This window comes from Dromiciops gliroides, chromosome 3 (assembly GCF_019393635.1).
Source record: "Dromiciops gliroides isolate mDroGli1 chromosome 3, mDroGli1.pri, whole genome shotgun sequence".
NCBI classification, from domain to species: domain Eukaryota; kingdom Metazoa; phylum Chordata; class Mammalia; order Microbiotheria; family Microbiotheriidae; genus Dromiciops; species Dromiciops gliroides.
The window spans coordinates 68,299,161-68,320,959 of NC_057863.1; the positions used below are offsets into that span (position 1 = coordinate 68,299,161).

Sequence of the window (21,799 nt, forward strand, 5' to 3'; positions counted from 1 at the left end):
TTATCTCTATTTTTTAGATGAAGAAACTGAGGCAGAAAATGGTAAAGTGACTTGCCCCGGGTCACACAGCAGGTAAGTGTCTCAGGTAGAATTTGAACTCATCTCCATGACAGTATTCCCATGCTCTATCCACTATGCCACCTAGATGCCACCTTAGATATTCCTTAAGGTTCTTTCCAGAAATTCTATGACTATCTTCCTTGATGATCAATCCTAATATCCCTTACTTCCCTTGATAACTATCTTGCCATGGCTTTATCAATGACCACTGAGTTTATCTAAACTTAAAACCCCACGATTTACAGGGGGAAGAGGGAGGCACTGCAGTTGCCCCTACCAAATGTCTCCCTTCCCTATGAGCCCCTTGCCTCTCCAAAAATCCAAAGAAAGTCACAGAGATAGGGGGCAGCTAGGTGGCACAGTGGATAAAGCACCGGCCCTGGATTCAGGAGTACCTGAGTTCAAATCCGACCTCAGACACTTGACACTTACTAGCTGTGTGTTAAGTCACTTAACCCTCACTGCCCCACAAAAACAAAAAAACAAAACAACAAAAAAAGTCACAGAGATAGAAATTCAGGCCCAGAGCCACAGACAAGGTCAGGGAGCATGTATACTGATTGGAAGTCAGCAGAGGGGGAGGGAGTGTAGTGCCCTGCCTACACTGGTACAAGGCAGCCGCATCAGAGATAGCATGGCCTGGGGAGAGTGGATCACAGGGTGGTGGAACAGCTGAAAGGGAAAGGCAGCATGGAGCTGTGAAGCTAGACTCTGGGGGTCCTATCCTCCTTCTTCTTGCCCTCTGCTTATCTAAGATCCTTTTCTCTCTGCCCCCCTGGGTCTCTGACCCTTGGCCAGGCAAAGGGTTTGGCTGAAGTGTGCAAACAGGGCAAGGAGAGGGCTCACAGAAGTTGTAAGAGTACTTCCAGTAGGAAGAAGGATGGGTGCAGGTAACCAGGTAATGACCCCGATCCCTCCTCCATCTGCTCCCCTCCCACTGCCCACCCCCACCCCAAAGGTCCTCATTCAGCCACCCCGGCTGGAGGCCAGAAACCTACACTGTGTCATTCGACGGTCGTCCGAACTCTGGATGCGCTGACCATTGTGGAACCAACTGATGGTGGGGTAGGGCAGGCCAGTCACCTGGCACTCCAGGGCCGCCTCCTTGGCCAGCCCCACCTCCAGGTCCATCAGAGGCCGGAGGAAATCCGGCATGGACAACCGCTCCAGCTCTCCCTGCTCAGGTTCCTCAGGGATGGAAGGCATCTTCTCCAGCTTGGAGCTATGACCAATGGTGTGAGTGCTCAAGCAACCTGAAGGACGTCCCCCTGCCCACCCCAGTGGAAGACCAGCCACCTCACACACACACACACACACACACACACACACACACACACACACACACACAGAGGCTCCTGGGAACTTGCTTTCCTCCCTGCCCCAACCCATCTGGGGTGGGGGAGTACTCCAGCTAAAGCAGGTATTAGAGGGAGGCAGAGAGTATCCCCAGACCCCCTCCCTACCCTACCCTGGGAGTCCCCTGGGAAATACCTGGGACCTGAAGTGGATGAGCGTGGTTCTTCCACATAGAGCTGGGCAGAGCAGCTGGCCTGGCCATGAATGTTGGTGGCACTGACTTCATACAAGCCTTCATCCTCACTGCCCACGTGGGCTATGAGCAGGGAATGAAGGCCCCCTTCGTGCCGCAGCCGCACATTGTCATTCTCCTCCACGGGGTTGCCTGAGGAGCAGAGGGGGTGGGATGAGGAGGGAAGGAGGAGGGAAGGACATTGACAAGCACAACAGAGCCGCAGGGGAGTGGGGCCCTCACTACGGGGTGCAGCCCTCCCCGCTCCAGCGCCCAAAGCATCTTCCTAAAGCACATTACCAAAATGAGTCCAGGTGATGGTGGGGGGCGGCAAGCCACTGATCTTGCAATCAAACCGAGCTCCACGGCCCTCCAATACCTCTACATCCTCCAACATCCTTGTGAACAATGGAGCCATTGAGGGCCGGACAGTCAGTCGGGCACTGCAAGTCAGTTCATCTGATTTCAGGGGCGGGAAGAGACGAGGAGAAAAAGGACAAGCATTTATTAAATACCTACTATGTGCCAGGAACTGTGCTTTACAAATATTAACTCATTCGATCCTCAAAAAACCCTGGGAGGTAGATAGTATTATTTTTCTTATTTTACAGTTGAGGAAACTGAGGCAGACAAATTACATGACTTGCCCAGGGTCACAAAGCTAGTACCTGAAATTGGATTTTAACTCAAGTCTTCCTGACTCCAGGCCCAGCACTCTCTCTGCTATACCACCTAGCTGCCTCTAGAAGAGGGGTCCTGTGAAGTAGGGGCATCAGGGCACGTACCAGGTCTCCTTTTCTCCCGAAAAGAACATGTGGGACAGAGTACCAACCAGAGGTTGGACATTATAGGGAAAGACAGGGAGCCCACTACTCTGAGAGAGGCCTTGGGGAAAGCCTAGCTCAGCCAGACAGAGACCTTGGGAAGTTAATTCAACCAAGAAAAAATCAATTCACAAAATTGTTAAGTTATCTAGTATGCGCCGGGCTCGTTACTCACTGCCGGGTGCCAGTCTTTCTATTCTTCCTTGGTTGACTCTCTGCAACTCCCCAAGAAGGCTATTTCAAATCTTCTCTCTGCTACTTCCCTCTACTATTCCCTCCATCCTTCCTCTCAGCAGAGAATCATGCCTTCAACTTTACCAAGAAAAGCAAGGCTATCCATCATGAACTGCCCTTTCCCCTCCTACTCCATACTTCTAAAGCTCTCTACATCGGCACCCATTTTTTGCCTTGTGACCCTTCTGCTTCCCAAGGTCAATCCTTCTGCCTTACCTCTAGGTCCCATCCCCTCCTGTCTCCTCCAGGAACTTGCTCCATTAATCATTCTCTCTGTGTGTCTCTCTGTCTTTGTATCTCTTTTTCTCTCTCTCATACTCTATCTCTCCTTGTCTTTTGGTTACACTGCTAACAAACATGGCTATCCTCTCTTGTCCCCTCCAGGGACTTGCTCCATTAATCATTCTGTCTCTCTCTCTCTCTCTCTCTCTGTTTCTCTCTGTCTCTGTCTCTGTCTCTCCATCTCTATCTGTCTCAGTCTCTCTCTGTCTCTATCTCTCTGTCTGTCTGTCTTTCTCTGTCTCTCTGTCTCTGTCTCAGTCTGTCTCTCTGTGTCTATCTCTCTGTCTCTCTGTCTCTATCTGTCTTAGTCTCTGTCTCTCTGTCTCTCTCTGTGTTTCTGTCTCTGTCTCAGTCTGTTTCTCTGTCTCTATCTCTCTGTCTCAGTCTGTCTCTCTGTCTCTATCTCTCTGTCTCAGTCTCTGTCTCTCTGTGTCTATCTCTCTGTCTCTGTCTCTGTGTGTCTCTGTCTCTGTCTCTCTGTCTCTATCTCTCTGTCTCAGTCTCTGTCTATCTCTCTGTCTCTCTCTGTTTCTGTCTCTCTGTCTCAGTCTCTGTCTCTCTGTGTGTGTCTCTCTCTCTGTGTCTCTGTCTGTCTCTCTCTCTCTCTGTCTCTCCCTCTGTCTGTCTATCTGTCTGTCTCTCCTTGTTTTTTGGTTACATTGCCAACAAACATGATCAGGTGTCCCTCATCATTAAAAGCCTTCACTTTACCCGGCCATCCCCTCAAGCTAACTTTGCGTATCTCTTCTCCCTTACACACCCAAATGTCTAGAAAAAAAAGATCATTTATATTTGTTTCATCTTCTTCTTCACCTCCCGTGTGCTTCTCAGCCATATGTAATCTGGCTTTCAAATTCAATATTCAACTGAAAATACTCATTCCAAGGTTACTAATGATCTCTTAATTGCTAAATCTAATAGCCCGTTTCTTATACCTCTTCCTTTTGCAGGCAGCTTAGGTGATACAGTGGATAGAAAGGGGGACTTGAGAATCAGGAAGACCTGAGTTTGAATCCTGTCTCGGATACTGCTAGCTAAGTGACTCTGGGATAGTCACTTAATGGCTGCCTGCCTCAGTTTCCTCATCTGTAAAATGGAGATAATAACAGTACCTATCTCACAGAGTTGTGAGGGTCAAACGAGATAACAGATGTAAAGTGCTTTGAAAACTTCAAAGTATGACACAAATGCTAGTTATTACTACTCTTACTGCCCTCAATGACATTGTTGATCAGTCTCCCTTCTTGTACACCATCTCCCCTTCCCTTAGTTTCTGTGACACTGATCTCTTCTGATTTCCCATCCATCTATGACCACTCCTCAGCATCCTCTGCTGAATCACTACTCATTGGTCTGTCCCTCAAATATGGGTGTCCTCCAAGGACCTCATTTCTTTCCTTCTCGGTGACCTCGTTAGCTCCCATAGGTTCCATTACCATCTTTATGCAAATAGTTCCCAAATCTATCCATCCTAATCTCTATTGGACACCACTCCCGCATCACCAACTGTCAGCTGAACACTTCCATTTGGATGTCACACGAGCAGCTTAAGCTTAACAAATTCAGAATAGAATTCATTATTCCTCCCCTCCAAATCTGCCCTTCTTTCTAAGTCCTCTATTTCTGTTGAGGACACCAATATCCTTCCAGTCACCTCAATTCAAAATGACTCTTCTCTTTCCCCACTCCTACCATATCAAATTAGTGATCAATTCTACCTTCCAAATAGTATCATTCTCTCCTTCCATCTGGACAGAACCCTAATTCAAGCCCTTACAACCTCCCACCTGGACTATTGCAACAGTCTCTTAATTGGTATCCCTGCCTTTAATCTTTCCTCTCTCCAATCCATCCTCTATATGGCTGTTAAAACAATCTTCCTAAAGCACTGGTCTCATATGTCACTCTCCTGCTCAAAAACTTTCTATGGCTCCCTTTTGCCCTTTAGGATAAAATTCAAATTCCTCAGCTTAGCAGTTAAAGTCCTTCACATCTGGCTCTTATAATTATGATGGTATTTATACAGTATTTTTAGGTTTTCAAAGCACTTTGCACATGTTATCTCATTTGAGCCCCACAACAACCCTATGAGGTGGGTGCTGTTAACATCCCCATTTTACAGAAGAGGAAATTGAGGTTGAAAGAGCAAGTTAAGTGACTTTCCCAAGGTCACCTAGCTATTCAGTGTCTGAGGCAGGATTTGAATTCAGGTCTTTCTAGTTCCAAATCCAACACTCTATCCATTGCACCGCTAGCTGCTTTTTAAATTGCCTTAATATGAAACTCAGATCTCCAGCCTATTTTCCCAGCTTACTCTCCTTTACACAGTCTACATTTCAAACTAGTCTACTTACTATACCCCCAAATTGGTAATCCATTTCCAGCCTCTGTGCTTGAAATTTACTTCTCCTCTACCTCTTAGAAGTCTGAGCATCCTTCGAGGCTCTTAAAAGTCTGAGCATCCTTCAAGGCTCTTAGAACTCTTAGCATCCTTCAAGGCTCTTAGAACTCAGCATCCTTCAAAGGTCCTTAGAACTCTTAGCATCCTTCAAGGCTTAGCTCAAGTGCTATATCGTCCCCATTAAGCCTTACCCCATCCTCCAGGTTGTTAGCGTGCTCTCTCTCTCTCTTCTCAAATTACACTTATCTGGGTGTGTGCGGTGGCTTCCACAAGAATACAAGCTCCCTGAGCACCAGCATGGTTTCACTTCACTCCTAGGTGTCTCCAGTGCCTAGCACAAATGCCTTGTACAGAGCACTTATTAATACAATTAGTTTGATAAATATTTGTTGGATTTAATCAATCCACAGACAAAATATTAAATAGTCCCTTCTGTGAAGGAGCTTACATCCTCCTGGATGAAGAAGACAGCAAGGACAGGCTGGGGCCCGACAGGAGGCATAGGAAAGAATAGTATTAGGCAAGAGCTGCTAGGAAGGAAATTAGGAGCACTGAAGTGGCCCCTAACATGTATCCCTATGGATAGAAGATCTTCCCAGCCTACCTGGCCCACCTGGCCCATCCAGGATGGCCTATTCTGAGACATGCACCAATGGTCCCAACAGTTCCAAAGAGAGGAACTTGGAGTTGGCACTCCCTGCTCATCAGCCCCTCTGCACTGAGCCTTAGCCTGCCTAGTACCACCCTGATACAAACCCACCTCTTCCCTACCAGTTGTGTCTTCCTGATCACCTCTGTTCATCCTCTCTCCTCCCCATCCCCAGCCAGGCAACCTTCTCCATTGTCCCTTACTAGACCTCCCTGAAAATGTTGTCTTCAGGGGGTGGGGGGAGGGAGGAATTCCATGCCCTCCACTCCCATCTCCAGTGGGGGCCCAGGCCCCAGGGAGCATGATTCCAAGAAAAGCCTAATTTCCTGGGAAGCTCTGGGTCCAGGCCTCCTGATGCCCGGGCAAGTCCTGCTCTGGCTCTCCACGTTGCCTCAAGCACACCTCAGAACCGTGAGTGTCTCCCTCACTCCACGCTGTCTCATGTCCCACCCTGGGGGAGGGGGGCAGCATACCTTTGGCTGTACTAAGCTTGCAGGTATAGACACCACTGTCATCTTCGTGCACAGATGTGAGCAGCAGCTTGGACTTCCTCCCATCAAAGTGCATCTTACACTTGAGCAGGGCAGGCTGCAGCAGCCGGCCCCGACACAGCCAGTCTACCTCCACGTCCGGAGGGCCCGTGACCAGGCACTCAAAGAGCGCCATCTCCCCGGCCCCCACGTTCACGTCCTGCAGGGGGGCCACCACCGCCAGGGACCGACTTTCAGGGTGCGCTGGGGGAGCAGAGGGAGGAGAGAGGAGGGGGGAATACACGGAGCAGAAAGACACACAAAGTGGGAGAGGGGATGTAGAGAGACGCAGACAGACAGACAGACAAGTAACAGAGAGAAAGAGAGAGAGATGCAATTTGGTCCCTAAAGAAAGGGAAAGTGGGGCCCGAACCCAGGCAGGAGGAAGCCACGGGGCCTGGGACCAGCAGAGCAGGGGAGAAGGCTGTGGTCCTACTTGGGGCTGACCTAGGCTGGGCCTCAGGGCGGGAACATTAGAAAGGGGAAGGGAGGAAGGGGAGGAAGGAGGGAGGAGGGCAATGCCAGGTCGAGAAGGGGTGGGGGAATGTGGGTGGCGGCGGCACGACAGCAAACAACACACCAGCTGGGTACAAACCAGACTTTATTAGAGCTTAGGACCAGGCATTACCAAGTGCTCCACGTCCCCTCCCATAGGCCTGGTGACACCCCCACCCTTGCCCCCCAGGACCGAGGCAGAGCTTGTCCTTGCTGGGCAGAGACAAGGGCAGCTACAAAACGGGTTAAGTGACCCCCCCCAATCCAGCCTGCAGACCAGAGGGGCCTGAGCCAGCATGGCTAGAGCCTCTAGCTCCATCCTCATCTTCACCCCGTGCCCTGCCTCACCTACCCTAGGGTCCTGGGAGCCAGAGAGGCATTTGGCTTTTGGTCACTTGGGGAAATGAAAAAATTTTGTGCCGTTTGAAAACCGCTTCTGGGATGGTCATCAATTCCACCCTCCCTCCAGAACCTGAGGTGGGATGGGGGCAGGAGGGGAATATTAGCAGAGACCTGGGTCCCTGCTGCACTTCTACATGCCCCCCCCCTACCCTTAACTGTGCTTTTTCTTAGAATGGTCCTTGATGCCAACCAGCAGGCCCCCACCCCTATCCTACCCTACTCAGAACCCCTCCCGACCCGACTCTGCCCAGGATGGATGTTCTCTGAGCCACCCACCCCAAGGGTATGACAGACAGACAGACCAACAGGGAGACAGTGAGCCCTGGACAGACAGACGGTGTCCCAAAGCCGCAGCAACAGCAGCAGCAGCAGCAACGGCAGCCCATGCACTTGGTGCTCCCACAACAGGGGGAGGGGGGTTTCAATGCCCCAACTCAACCCCACCTCCCCACCCTACACACGGTCCAACTGGGGGCTTCGGTGCCCGCCCGTCCATAGTCCACTTGGGGAGGGAAGGGGGGCGCTCCGCCGAGCCCACGGGCAGACCCGGGGCACCACACGGGGTGGGGAGGCCGGGAGGCCAGGGGTCCGGGCCGGCTCGCCGGTTGGGTCTGTGGGCAGGAGGCAGTGAGACACAGCGAGGTCCAAGTGGTGCCTGAGCCAGAGGCGTGTGGCACGAAGGGCAGCGGGAGGGAGGGCAGACGGCCCCCTGAGCTCACTCGCCTGTGTACAGACAAAAACCGCAGTCAGCAAGCGGCAGGGTTAGTCTGGCGCGCACACACACACACACACACACACACACACACACACACACACACACACACACACGCTCGCACGCACACACGCACACGCCCACACACCTGAGGGTGGGGAGCTAGGGGACTTGGCTGGACAGGGGACCCAGACGGAAAGAACTCCAAGTCGCTGCTTCTAACACAGCTTGTGTGGCCCGATCACAGGAGGACATCTTGCCACCAGGCCCCTGATCACGGGCCTGGAAGGGCATGGGCTAGGGGAATGGCCTGGAGAGAGGCCAAGAAAGAAAACATCTGGAGGAGAAAAGCGCTAAACACAGGTTAATACAGAAAAGCACGGCAGAGAGAGGGGCAGCAGCCAGGGGCACTCTGGGAGTGGGGCTCCGGGTCTAGGGCGTGGCTCGCCCAGAGGAGGTGGCCTTGTTGGCCGACACAGAGCAGAAAAACCAAAAGAGACGCATCTAGTGGAGGTCAGGCAGAGGAGGCCAGGGACAAGGAAAGAAGCATAGTTTACTGGAAATTACTTTCCCGTGGAGAACGCCAGCCTGGCTACACCAAGCCTGCCACGGGCAGCCCAGGGGACAGGAGACGGCCAGGGGAACAAGATAGCCAAGGCCCAGATGAACCAGGAGGAGGAAGTCTGGTCCTTGGGTCAGTCAGGGGAGGAAGAGAGGAAGGCAAGAGAAGGAACAACATGCCATCATCTCCCCACTTAAGGGTAAGGATTCAAGAATCAGCCTGAGTGCGGGTGGACCCATGGCTCTGACCAGCTTGCTGCCCATCGACACTCCGCCTATCCCAGATACCCATGTCCCATCATCTATGCCCCAAGACAGGCCCTGAACACACCCACCTGACTCAAGCCACATCCACTGCCCCTGCCCAGGCTCTAAGCACTAATAGCCTCCTCGACCCACTCTCTGCTGTCCCGGGGTCTCTGGACCAGGAGGAACAGCAGACAGAGATTCCCCAGGCCCCCTGTGACCCTGAGATACTTCCTCCCAAGAGTCACTCCGAACGGGTCCAGTCACAATATACCACAATGACAATTTCTTCAAAACACTATGATCAGTAGAAAAAAATGGGGGTGGGGGAGGGAGGGGTAGAAGGAAGGAGAAAGGAAAAGGGGATTGTGGGAATGGAGAAAAGAGGAAGGCCAGGAAATCTGGGTACAGGGAGAGAAGAAAGAAAACCAGTAAGGGCATGTGGTTGTAGGGGATAGGAGGAAGGGTATCAGGAAAGAAACTCAGGGAACAGGCCAGCACAGAATGGGGGCAGGGGGCAGAATCTGAGGTCTTGACTGAGACATGATAGAGTAGAAATAACACTGCACTATGAGTCAAGAGATCTGGCTTCTTCTAGTGCTTGCTCCATTACTAAACCACTAGGTAACCTTGGACAAATCACTTGACCTCTTACCACCTCCAACAAAGGGTTTGAACCAAGTGCCGTCCGTGGTGACCCACCCCCCACCAGCTCCAGCATCATCTAAGATAATAGCTCTACAGGAAGGAGGTACCCTGAGTAAAAGGCAATGTTGGGTCCTTGGGTTCTCTGGGTCAGACCAATACACCTTCTATTTCTTAGGGGCCTACTGGGCCGGGGGATAAGAGCCGCTGGACCCATGAAGAGATGATACATGCGGGAGGTTTACCTCTGACCTCCAGTCTGGCCTCACACTGCCGGGTGCCATATTCGTTCACTGCCTTGCAGGTATAGAAGCCGGCATCTCCGCGTTCTGCCGCCAGGATACGCAGCCGACACAAACCCCCTTCTGCCTCCTCTGCAAAGCGTCTTTGGTCCGGGCGTACAGGCTGGCGATTCCGAAGCCTGCCGGTGGGGACAAGGCCCTCAGAGACAGGATTTGGATTCCCTTCCCCCTCCCTTCCCACACAGTGCCCTCGACCTGAAGAGGCAAGGATGGGGGTATCACCCCATCCCATCCTTTTGGCAAACATTATGAGATCCTCAGTGAGGGTTTAAGTTTTGTCTTTGTAGCCTCAGTGCCTGGAATAGGCCTTGGTCCATTGAAAGCATTTCATAAATGCTTGTTGATACATCTTGGGCCTACGAGCATGCAAAACCCTACAATAGTGGGGGCCCAAGGCGGGGCAAGCATACACACACACACACACACACACACACACATATATGCACACGCACACACAGAATGATACCATTCCCACTCCTACATGATGAGACCCAGGTGGTCTCCCATCCACACTGACTTCTTTTTCCCCCCAGACTCCTTTTACTCTTATCACCAGGAACTTGTGGCATTTGATTATCCTATTTCCAAGAGTGTTTGCCTCATTTCCCTAAAAAGATTGTAAGCTTCCGGAGGTAAGGGACTAGGTCTTATATTTCTCTTAGAGTCAGCATGACATCCTGGAAAAGCTCTGGATTTGATTTCAAAAGACTTGGGTTCCCAACCAAAATGCTGGAAGACTCATGATAGAGCATGCTACCCACGCACCTCTAGATGGAGAGGTGAGGAACTCAGAGTACAAATTCAGGGAGATAGAGATATATAGATATACACAAATACATACACATGTACATGTAGATATACAGCTGTGCATAAACATGTATAGACATGGTATCTTTGCATATACATGTGTATGTTATCTATGCACATATACACAGAAAGCTGCATATATGTCGTAATATGTTTATACATACAAACATGTGCACACATGCATATGCATTATGTATATGTGTGTATATGTATATAGGTATACATGTATTATGTTGATATATACCTATAGGGGGTGTGTGTGTGTATACACAATATACATGTACATGTACATATACGGGTACCACAGGTGTGTGTGTGTATATAAACATGTTATGTTTGTATATACATATGTATTACATTTCTATATGCCTCTCTATATGTGTGTGTGCATATACATGTGTTGTATATAACATATTTCATATATACATGTGTGCATTATATACACGCAGAGCTATACTTACATAGAATGTATATTTTATTTATACATATAGACATGTATATATACATATACACTGCGTATATATGCATAGATGTATTGTGTTTATATATGCATAGATCTATCTACATATAGGTTACATGCATGTGTATATATACAAGCATTTATATGTGTGTATGCATGTATTGCGTTTATGTATCTCTGTGTATATATATACATGTGTGTATACACAGCATGCTTTGTATAGACACATATGTATTGTGTATGTGTGTACATATACATATCTATATATATGTTATATGTATACATAAAGTTGTGTGTATATGCATGTGCATTATATTACAGGCATATATATAGTGTTTATATATATGCATATTTATACATAGAGCTGTGTATATATACATATGTATTATATTGTAGATATATATGTATTGTGTCAATATATGCTCCTAGAGCTATAGACATATATGTTATATGTATGGTATATATTTATACATATATAGGTATTGCATTTTTATATACATATAAACCTGTGTGTATGTGTATATAGCATGCATATGTGCACACATGTATTGTATACATGTATATTTATATACAGAGCCACATATACTTATGTATATTTATACAAAGAGACATTCATATATACATATGCATTGTATGTATATCTAGATATAGGTATATATGTATTGTGTTGATATATATCCATAGGTAAAAATGCATGTTATGTTTATCTATACCTCTGTGTATACATACACATATATTATGTTTATATATACAACATACGTATGTTCTCTACATATAAACATACACACAAATACATAGGCCAGTGTGGGGATCAGTTTTGCTTGACTATACACATTTGTAATGGATTTTTTGTTTCTTGCTTTCTCAATGTTGGAAGGGGGTGGGAGGTGGAAGGAGAAAAAAAGGGACCTGGAAATAAAATAAAGCTGAATTAAAACAACAACAACAACAACAGCTTGGGCTCAAGCTGTGACTTTGCCACTTAGCGTCTGTATGACTTTAGGGAAATCATTTAACTTTTCAGAGCCTCTCTCCTTATCTTTAACATCAGGATACCAATATCTACTCTACTGAAATCATTGTTGGGAGAATCAAATGAGATAATGGAGGGGAAGGGCAGGGAATGGATTTGATAGCTGAAGCATGAATTCTTAATGCCAGGCAGTACTTTCATGCCCTTCGACGAAGGTCCTACTCTACTGTTTCACTGTGGCAAAGAGGGTTCCATGCCACTGAAGAGGCTTTCAAGATGGCACCAGTGATGGCCTTAAATAAATAGAAGCATCCTAGGACTGACTGGCTTAGCTCATCATCATCAGGTGATCGATTTATTTGGCCACAGCAACTCAGAAAATCACCATCTGAGTGCAGGAGCAGCTGGAAATGGGCCACAGAAAAACCAGAAATACTTCTACACACATTTATTAAGCACCTACTGTAAGCACATGATACAAAGTCTAGGTAAGATGGAGAGAAATATAAAGTACAATTTGCCTCGGTGGAGAGAGCACTCTCGCACTCCACAATGACCTTCTGGAGCTTTCCAATATTAAAATATACTATTCTTATTCATCTCCTTGTTTTATATCCTCCCCACAGTGTGCAGCACAGTGCAGAATAAATAGCACCATTTGACAAATAGTGGTGGATCAGAGGAAGCCATACAGGAAAAGGGGAAGGGAAGGGAACGAGCGTTTATTAAACATTGACTATGTGCTAGGCAAATGACCTCCTTTGGAAAAGCAACTGATTCCAAGTCAGAGCATCGGTGATCAGATCCCACATCTGCCAGTTACTACCCACAAGGGCTTGGTCCGGTCGCCGGACCTCTGGACCTCAACTTCATCCCTTACAAAATGAGGGGGTGAGAGTAAGAAACAGCATGGAAATGCTGGATTTGGAACTAGGAGAACATGGTTTCCAATCCTGCCACTCTGACATTTATTGGAGGTGTGATGCCGGGTAAGTCCTTTAACCTTTTTAGGCTTCAATTTCCTTATCTCTAAAATGAGGAAGTTGGACAAGACGACTGTTAATGTCCCTTCTAGCTTGAAGACTGTCTGATTGATTGGTTCTAAGGCACCTTTGATGTGTCCTAGACCCCTCTGGTAATCTGGTACAGCCTATGGAGGATCTCTTCTCGGAATAATGTTTTTAAGTGCACAAAATAAAATGCATAGGATCACAAAGGAATTGTACTGAAATAGCTGTAAAAGTAATTTTTTTAGAGGCAAGTGACGTGCCCAGAGTCATACAGCTAGTATTTGTCTGAATCCAGATTTGAACTCAGGGCCTCCTGACTTAAGGGCCTATGGTCTATCCACTGTACTATCCACTAGTTGCCCCAATATTAAAAAAAAAAAGTTCATGTATCCCTATCTAGGGAGAGGGATACCTGTCCCTGAAAAAGGAAAAACCACCCCTTTACTAAATGGGTCATAGAGAAAGCAGAAATATTTCTATAGACATTTATTAAAAACCTACTGTATGCACAACAGTACTGCTTTAGATAGTATATAGATAAATTTTTTTAAATGCTACTCCTTACATTATCCATCTTTATCTCCTAGGGAAAGGCTATATCTAGGCCTGGAAGCCAGAGGCCTTTTGGAGGAGATCAGAATTTTTTGGAATTCTTAAAAGTCAGATTTTCTTGTTCTGAGCTCCCTCCTCTTGTAGGGTCTATGACTTATCCCAATTCTCTGAGGATGGTGGGGGAGGGTTAGACAACAGATTATGGGGACCCTCTGCCCACTCATCACGAATGACCAAAGGGTCTACCCCTGCCATCTTGAACATCCCCAGGATGACTGTGTGATCTCTGGGAAGGGTTAAAAGAGTTCGTAAGAAGAGTTAAAAGAAAACCAGGGCCTGGGTACTTACCAGGAGACAACAGGTTTGGGCTCCCCCTGCACTCGGATGCTCAGGGTCACATCCTGGCCCTCCCTTACGGACTGGTCCATGAGTGAAACCTAAAAGGGGGGACTTGAGGTGACACGAGGTAAGGACGAACAGGACAGCAGCTTCTGGAGCTGGAGGGGGAAGAGCCAAGGGATGGAAAGGCCACTATTCTATACCCAGGGCAAGTCAAGGACTGTGGTAAAGGTGGAGTGGAGAGTGAAGGAGAGAGAGTAGCGATATCTGAGTAAGGACAACTCTATTCTCTGGCTGAGAATAAGCATCAGGTAGGTATGGACAGAGATCCAGGAAATTGGCAGAGGTAAGGAGCCCCTTATCTCTGGGGCTATGCCAAGAGCTAGGGGTGACAGGATGGGCACGAGGAACAGGAACAAGGGGCCCCTGGAGACACTGGCTGGGGAGAGCTCCCAGCTGAGCTGGCCTATGCTTGCTCTCAGAGATCTAACCTTGAAGATGGGGGGAGCCCTGGAGCTGGTGTCGGGGCTGCTTTGAGTCTGGCTGGGGCTGAGCTTCATGGCAGAAGTTCGGTGCCAGGCCTCCTCTGGTTCTGGGAACTCCTCAGGAGGGCTCAAATACTCTTCATCTGATGTGATGGGGCTGCTGAAAGGGGATGTGGCACCTCCTGGAGAAGATGGAGGGGGGAGGGGAAGAGCAAAGCGGGAGGGGGTTGGAGACATGAAGAGGGGGAAGGAAGGAGAGGGAAGAGAGAAGGGAGAGAACACAAGAGAACCTATGAGAAGAGATCAGTCCCTGGGGCTTGGGACAAGGGAATCCCAGCTGCCTTGGGTTGAGAACCACAAAACCCAGGACCACTCAGCCTAAAAGAATAGATATACACCCCCATACACACACACACACACACAGAGGATCACTTTGATCTAGGGCAAAATACTTCAGCTCTCTGGCCTTCAGCTTCCTCATATTTCAAATGAAAAGAGCTGGAATTGATGGTCTTTTGGGTTTTTCCATCTCAAATTCTATAACAAAGCTTAGGAACCCTGGGGACCACTATTAGGAAGAGTGGAGGGTGAAAGATTTAGAAGACCAAGGACTCTCCACACTGGGAGGAGTAAGGAGCTCAAAGGAAGTCTGGCCACTGACTAAACAGGTTTGTCAGTAAAGGACCTGGAGAGAGAGCTAGAGGCAGGGAACCAGAGGAGGCCAAAATGTCAGATCTCAGTCTCATCGGATAGATCTCCAGGGGCCCAGAGTGGTCATAAACACCACAATCAGAGGCCCCTTTCATTTCTCCTGCCGCTGCCTCCCCTAAGCCCCTCTTTGGATGGGGCAGCTGAAGGGAAGAGCGGGATTCCAGACCCACTGAACACTCTAGACATCCCCCTCCCAATTCAGAAAGCCAGACCAAGGCTCCTGGGAACCTGCTGCTCCTCCCCCCACTCAGCTTCCTCCTACCCCAGAGACACCTGCTAGGGAAACAGACCCCAAATCAGTGAGGGGCTAGGAAGTGATCCTCCAATTGAGTGGATGGAGGCACGTCGGTCAGCCCAGGGAAGGTGGGGGGAAACGAAAACCTTCCCAGGGAGGGGGCGTCCCTATAGGGGACCCAAGCCCAGAGGCCCTCCCCGGTGGCTGGCCTCAGGCCCGGGCTGGTCCTGCTTGGCTCTGATCCGACTGCCAAATAGAGACAGGAATCAGTCGCTACCAGTTCCCTCTAGCCCCTCCTCCTTACCTCCCTCCCCATCCCCCCCCCCCAAGTCCCTCTTAGCCCTGCCTTCTAGTCACCGGGCCCTGTTGCACCCCAACTCACCCAGGAAGCACATAGAGTCCTGCCTGTGTCCCGCGCCTCTAGCCTCAGCCTTTGCCCCCTCGTGCCTGGTCCAGAGTGGTCTGCAAGAAGGCGAGCTGCCCACCCCTGTCCCTGCTCCCCTGGGAGGAGAGAGCCCAGCCCAGCCCAGCCTAGCCTAGCCTGGGCCCCACTGAGATTCTGTACAGAGAGCCAGCTCTGGGGGGGAGGGGGAGGGGAAGAGGGCAGGGGAAGGGGGGGGGCCAGGGCAGCGTCTGGGCTGCAAGAAGGCAGCTGGCCCGGGAAGGTGACGGCAGCACTGGTGGTGCCTGTTAGAACCATATGCAGCCAGAGCCCCGGAGAGAGGAGGAAGGGGGAGGGGAGGGACTGCCGGATTTAGCCACCCCTCTCATTCCCCAGCAGCTGTGTCTGTTCTTTCTCTCCTTGCCGGCTCAGGACCCTGACACATATGGGCACCTCCCCTTGAGGTAGAGTAGGCCTGCTTCGTCAGGGAGAAAGGTCTTGAGACAGGGCCTCCCTCACACTGCACTCTCCACCTGTAGCACCCCCCTCTTCAGGTGCCTGTCTAAATCCAGCAGTGCCCTACCTCCCAAAGGTGAGGTACACACAGCAGATAGCCACACACTCCTGTAGCCTGGGGCCACATTTGGGCAAACCACCACACTACCACACCAAGCCAAGCCACCTTACACTTCCAGAATATAATGGAAAGACCAATAATCTTAGAATCCAAGGGCCTGCCTTAAACACTAAGTCTTTTTTTGGGGGGGGGAGGCAATTGGGGTTAAGTGACTTGCCCTGGGTCACACAGCTAGTAAGTGTCAAGGGTCTAAGGCCGGATTTGAACTCAGGTACTCCTGAATCCAGGACCGGTGCTCTATCCACTGCTCCATGTAGCTGCCCCCCCCCTTTTTTTTTTTGGTGAACACTAAGTCTTGCTACTTACAACCGATGCAAGCTGGGACAAATCACTTAAACCCTGCACCTCAGTTTCCTCTTCTGTAAAATAAAGGGACTGGACTAGACAGGTCCAATCCTAGGTCTCTCCCAGGTCTCAATCTTCTGATTCTATGCCCTAGGACCCCACACTCTTTCCCTTCAAAACCCATTGTTCTGGGCAGCTAGGTGGCAAAGTAAATAAAAGCACTGGCCCTGGATTCAGAAGGACCTGAGTTCAAATCTGGCCTCAGACACTTGACACTTACTAGCTGTGTGACCCTGGGCAAGTTACTTAACCCTCATTGCCCTGACAAAAAAAAAAAAAAGCCCATTGTCCTGTCCCACCTACCTCCAAAATTCAAAGAACAAGTGATAAAACCTACAAGAAGCTCAAACCAAGCCTTTATATAAACCTAATCTTCCCCCAAAGCCTTTTGTTTTATCTAGTATATAGGACTGGGATAAATCCCAGTCCTAGACTCGTATGCCCTATTATACTCTACACCTAGATGGAAAGGCAAGAACGACAGGGGGGCAATATTGGGTTTATAGTTACCTATGTCTCACCTAAACTTCACATCTCCTTTAGCACCGTGTTATGCACAACAGAGGTACTTGGACTTGAAGGGCCAAGAATTAGTCCTCTTCCTCCCTTCCCCAGACCATAGCCCGGTTGGCCAGCCCAAGAGCCATGCCCAGCTATGCCAGGCCTGTATCCAGCTCCCTCATGGCCCTTGGCCACATGCCCCCCACCTTACCCATACAATCCAGGGCCTGGAGCTAGTGGTGGTGGGAAGGAATCATTCCTTGTACCTTGCTCCAAAGTCAACCTCTTTGGGGTAGGTACAAAAGGAAAGAGTAGAACTCTGTGCTCCCCTCCCCAACTAAATGATCCCCCAGAGTCACATGCACTAAGTGGCCCTGGATTTTTCCAAGTATAATGGCAGTGATGCAGGAAGTAGAGAAGTCAGAGATAGTGATAGCAGCATGATACACTGGCTATGGAACTAGAGGACTTGCACCTCAATGGAAGGGCATGAAAGGGGAAGAGAGAAAGCATTTATTATGGGGTGCAGTGGATAGAGCACCTGGTCTGGAGTCAGGAAGACTCATCATCAGGAGTTCAAATCTGGCCTCATGCACTTAGTAGCTGTGTGACCCTGAGCAAGTCACTTAACCTTGTTTAGCTCAGTTTCTTCATCTGTAAAATGAGCTGGAGGAGGAGATGGCAAACCATTCAGTATCTCTGCCAAGAAAACCCCAAATGGGGTCACAGAGTTGGACATGACTGAAAAATGACTGAACAACAAAAACGTGTCACCACTGTGTTAAGTGCTTTGCAGATATTGTCTTATTTGATCCTCACAATAACCCTGGGAGGTAGGTGCTATTATTATTACCATTTTACAGTTAGGGAAACTGAGGCCCAGGAGGCTGTAGCTACTGGTCAAACAGGAAGAGCTTAATCTAAATCCCACTTCCCATCCGAGTCTTCTGAATATTGACCCAGCGTCCCATTCCACTGCACTAGTTGTCCCCCAAAAAGAAGACATGATCTCCCTTAGGGAGGTGCCCCTGTCCCCCAACACCCACTGCCACTGTGGAACAGGGAATGAAGAACCACCTGCCCTGCCCCATCATCTCTTTGCTCAAGGGAGACCAAGAAGACTGCCCAAGTATGAGAGCAGGCTGAGCGACCCCTGGTGGCTACTTGGGACACTACATCCCAGAGTCATTTTGCTCTCCGCCTTCCTGATCCCGGCTCCCAAGAGACATTCTAACCAAATGACTCAGGCAGCTTTGGCCTCTCCCCTTCTTCCTCCTCTCCACCACCCCCCCTCCCCACCCACCTCGTGGCTTCCAGGCACTTGCCAGATTAGCCTCCTCCTGAGTTCTGAGGGCTAAACAAGGCACTGTTCTCTCTGCCTGGAATGTCACCCCCGCCCCTCATCTTCACCTGTTGAAATCCTACCCATCCTTTCAAGGCCCAGTTCAAATCCCACCTCCTCCAAAAAGTCTTCCTGATTCCTCCTATTTAGGAGTGATTTTCCCCTAACTCAAACCTTGCATAGCATTCTGTTGACAAACCTACCCCTGACACTCTCATTAGTGAAATACAGTGGAAAGCTCTAGATCCAGTCAGAGTTGGTCCTGAGAACAAATCCTGTCTCTGCCGATTAATCCCATTTGACTTTGGTCAAGTCATTTCTCTAGGCCTCAGTTTCCCTATCTGTAAAATGAAGCAGCGGGACTAGCTGACCCCTATAGCGCCCTACAGGTTAAAATACTGTCTTCTCTATTTATGTCATTTCCCTCCTACTAGATCATATACTAATTATCTTTGTAGCTGCCCCAGTGTTCTGCACAGTCAAAACTTTTGTTGTTGTTTTTTTTTTTTCGTGAGGCAATTGGGGTTAAGTGACTTGCCCAGGGTCACACAGCTAGTAAGGGTTAAGTGTCTGAGGCCAGATTTGAACTCAGGTCCTCCTGATTCCAGGGCTGGTGCTCTATCCACTGCGCCACCTAGCTGCCCCTACAGTCAAAACTTAATAGATGATGAAGGAAGGAAGGAATGAAGAGCATACCCCAACTACCACCACCACCACCAGGAAGCAGTCTTTATGACAGATGCTCAGATCAGACTTAAAATGGGAGGAGGGAATAGAAGCACCACCCCCCACCTGCCCAACCATTGACCAGCTTCTATATTTCAGTATCTCACCTCCTTATAGATAGATCTGGAGCTGAAAGAGAACTTAGAGGTCACCTGTTCCAACCCCCCATTTTACAGATGAGGAAACCAGTAGACCACTGACTGCCTTGTCCAGGACTGGACCATCAGTAGGTAGCTAAGCCTGGAAACTTTGCCCTCATTCTCTAAGTCCAAAGTCAGTACATTGTCCATTCCACCACACTGTCCCAAGCAAACCTTCTCTCACTCCTTCAAGTGGGGAGTAGACAGAGGGAATTATTGCTCCTGAGTCTCCCCCTTCTCTTCTCTTCTCTTCTCCTTATCCCTATCTCCCATGTCTTTAGCTGCAGATCCTTCAGGAGGAAAATGCAAAGGGCAGTGTAGATGCTAATGGTTGGTTCAGCAAAGAACTCCTATGACATTAATTTCCATCCTAGAAAAAAAAAACAAACGTCCAGACTATGGTCTCTCTACTAGTATCTTTCCACTTCATCCAATAAAGTCATCTTAGCTGGTTCCCTGACACAAGACAGTAGCCAGACCTTCCCTCCTCTGATAACCATGTCACCAAGGAGATGGTTAAAGCCCCAACAAAGATGCTGTTGGAACCTGCCCCCCCAACACACACACACACACACACAAACACACACATACACACACGCCTTCTCTGTAGCTCTCCTTAAGGGAATCTTCACGGGCTGTTGCCAAAATTGTCTTCTAGGCTTGTTACTCTGATCACACCAACCCCTGTCCAATATCCTCACCCACCCACCCCCTACCACAGAGCACAGTCAGCTTGCTAGCATCTAGACAATAGCTGAGAAGTAAGGGGAAGGAGATAGCAAAGATCTAGGATTAATATACATATTATAGCAGCCCAAACACCCCACCCCCACCCCAGCACACCTCTCAGGATGCCCTTTTATGGAATCTTTTCTACTTCGAGACTTCCCTTAATGTTCATTTCTCCTGTATAACAATGCTTCAGGTCTGTGGGGTGGGGAGAGGGGGGGATTACTTGACCCTAGCTCTTTAACTCTCTAGAAATGTCCCTAGTCCTATAAATCCTTAGGGATAGTACTATCTGGCAGTCTTAGACAATGCCTTATAGTGCCCCTCAGAGGCAGCTAGGTGGCACAGTGGAGTCAGGAAGACCAGAGTTCAAATTTGACCTCAGACACTTAGTAGCTGTGTGACCTTGAACAAGTCGCTTCACCCTGTTTGCCTCAGTTTCCTCATCTGTAAAATGAACTGGAGAAGGAAATGGCAAACCACTCTAGAGTCTCTGCCAAGAAAACCCCCATACAGAGTCACGAAGAGTCAGACATGACTGAAACAACAACAAGCCTCCCCCTCACAATCACAATCCATAGCCATGGATTTAGAAGAATTGCCCCAAACTCCCGCCTACCACAGTCACGTCTATAGTCTGCTTCAGAGTTTTAGCCATCTCCTCTACTTCTCTCGGACAAATTCACCAAACATTCCTTCAAATTTAAGGCTATGCCTTAAAATCTTCCAGGCTGACCTCTCCTCCCCCATTCCCCCCATACTCCCCATCCCTTCACACCTACAACACACATGCATACGTATACATGCATACAAATGTGTACACAGATGCTCTCTGTTTCCTATCATCTACATGGATGCTTAAACTCCACCTCTTCCAGGACAGCCTTCCAGACTGGTAAGACTTGCTTCAACTATGATAGATCTTAACATAGGACTACTTGCACCTTCCAAACTGACCCCCTGAAGGCACTTTCCATTGACTTGATTCTTTTTCTATATTTAGAACTGGAAGGAGACTTCAAGGTTGTCTAGATGAATCCGCTCATTTGATAAATGAGGAACTGAGGGAAATTAGGTGACTTGCCCAAGATCACACAGGTGGTAAGAGTCAGAGGCAGGATTCAATCTCAGGTCCTGTTTCTCACTCTTTCCACTTTCCCATAACATCCTCCCATTTACTTGAAAAATAGGACAAATATTTATTGTGATCAACCTTTTCCCCCTTATTTATTATTGGGGTTTTTATATTCCTAATATATTGTTCAGTTGTGACTCTCTATGACACCATTTGGGGTTTTCTTGTCAAAGATACTGGGGTGGTTTGTCATTTCCTTCTCCAGGTCATTTCCTTTTCGAGAAACAGAGGCAAACAGGGTTAAGTGACCTGCCCAGGGTCACACAGCTGGTAAGTATCTGAAGCTGGATTTGAATCCAGGAAGAAGTCTTCCTCACTCCAGGCCCAGTGCTGTGCACTATGGCGCCACCTAGCTGCCCTATACTAGGTGGTACAGGAGACTAGAAGAGATGCATGGATGATAACCAGGGAAACCAAAG

The 21,799-nt window shown here is 48.7% G+C and overlaps 1 protein-coding gene across 9 annotated transcripts in view; it reads right to left on the bottom strand.

The window, feature by feature from the left end:
- SPEG (striated muscle enriched protein kinase) overlaps positions 1-21,799 on the bottom strand; it is an 84,066-nt gene that overhangs the window by 34,720 nt on the left and 27,547 nt on the right. For 7 of the 9 annotated variants that reach the window (XM_043994748.1, XM_043994747.1, XM_043994755.1 and 4 more), the window contains 7 exons: positions 14,504-14,679; positions 14,022-14,110; positions 9,815-9,990; positions 6,452-6,712; positions 1,889-2,047; positions 1,552-1,741; positions 1,059-1,282 (listed from right to left, as the gene is read on the bottom strand). In XM_043994748.1, the coding sequence (XP_043850683.1) occupies positions 1,059-1,282; positions 1,552-1,741; positions 1,889-2,047; positions 6,452-6,712; positions 9,815-9,990; positions 14,022-14,110; positions 14,504-14,679 (1,275 nt within the window). Of the gene's footprint in view, positions 1-1,058; positions 1,283-1,551; positions 1,742-1,888; positions 2,048-6,451; positions 6,713-6,780; positions 8,129-9,814; positions 9,991-14,021; positions 14,111-14,503; positions 14,680-15,825; positions 15,958-21,799 lie in introns of those variants that run through there. The other 2 variants (XM_043994753.1, XM_043994754.1) reach the window with 2 other exon arrangements.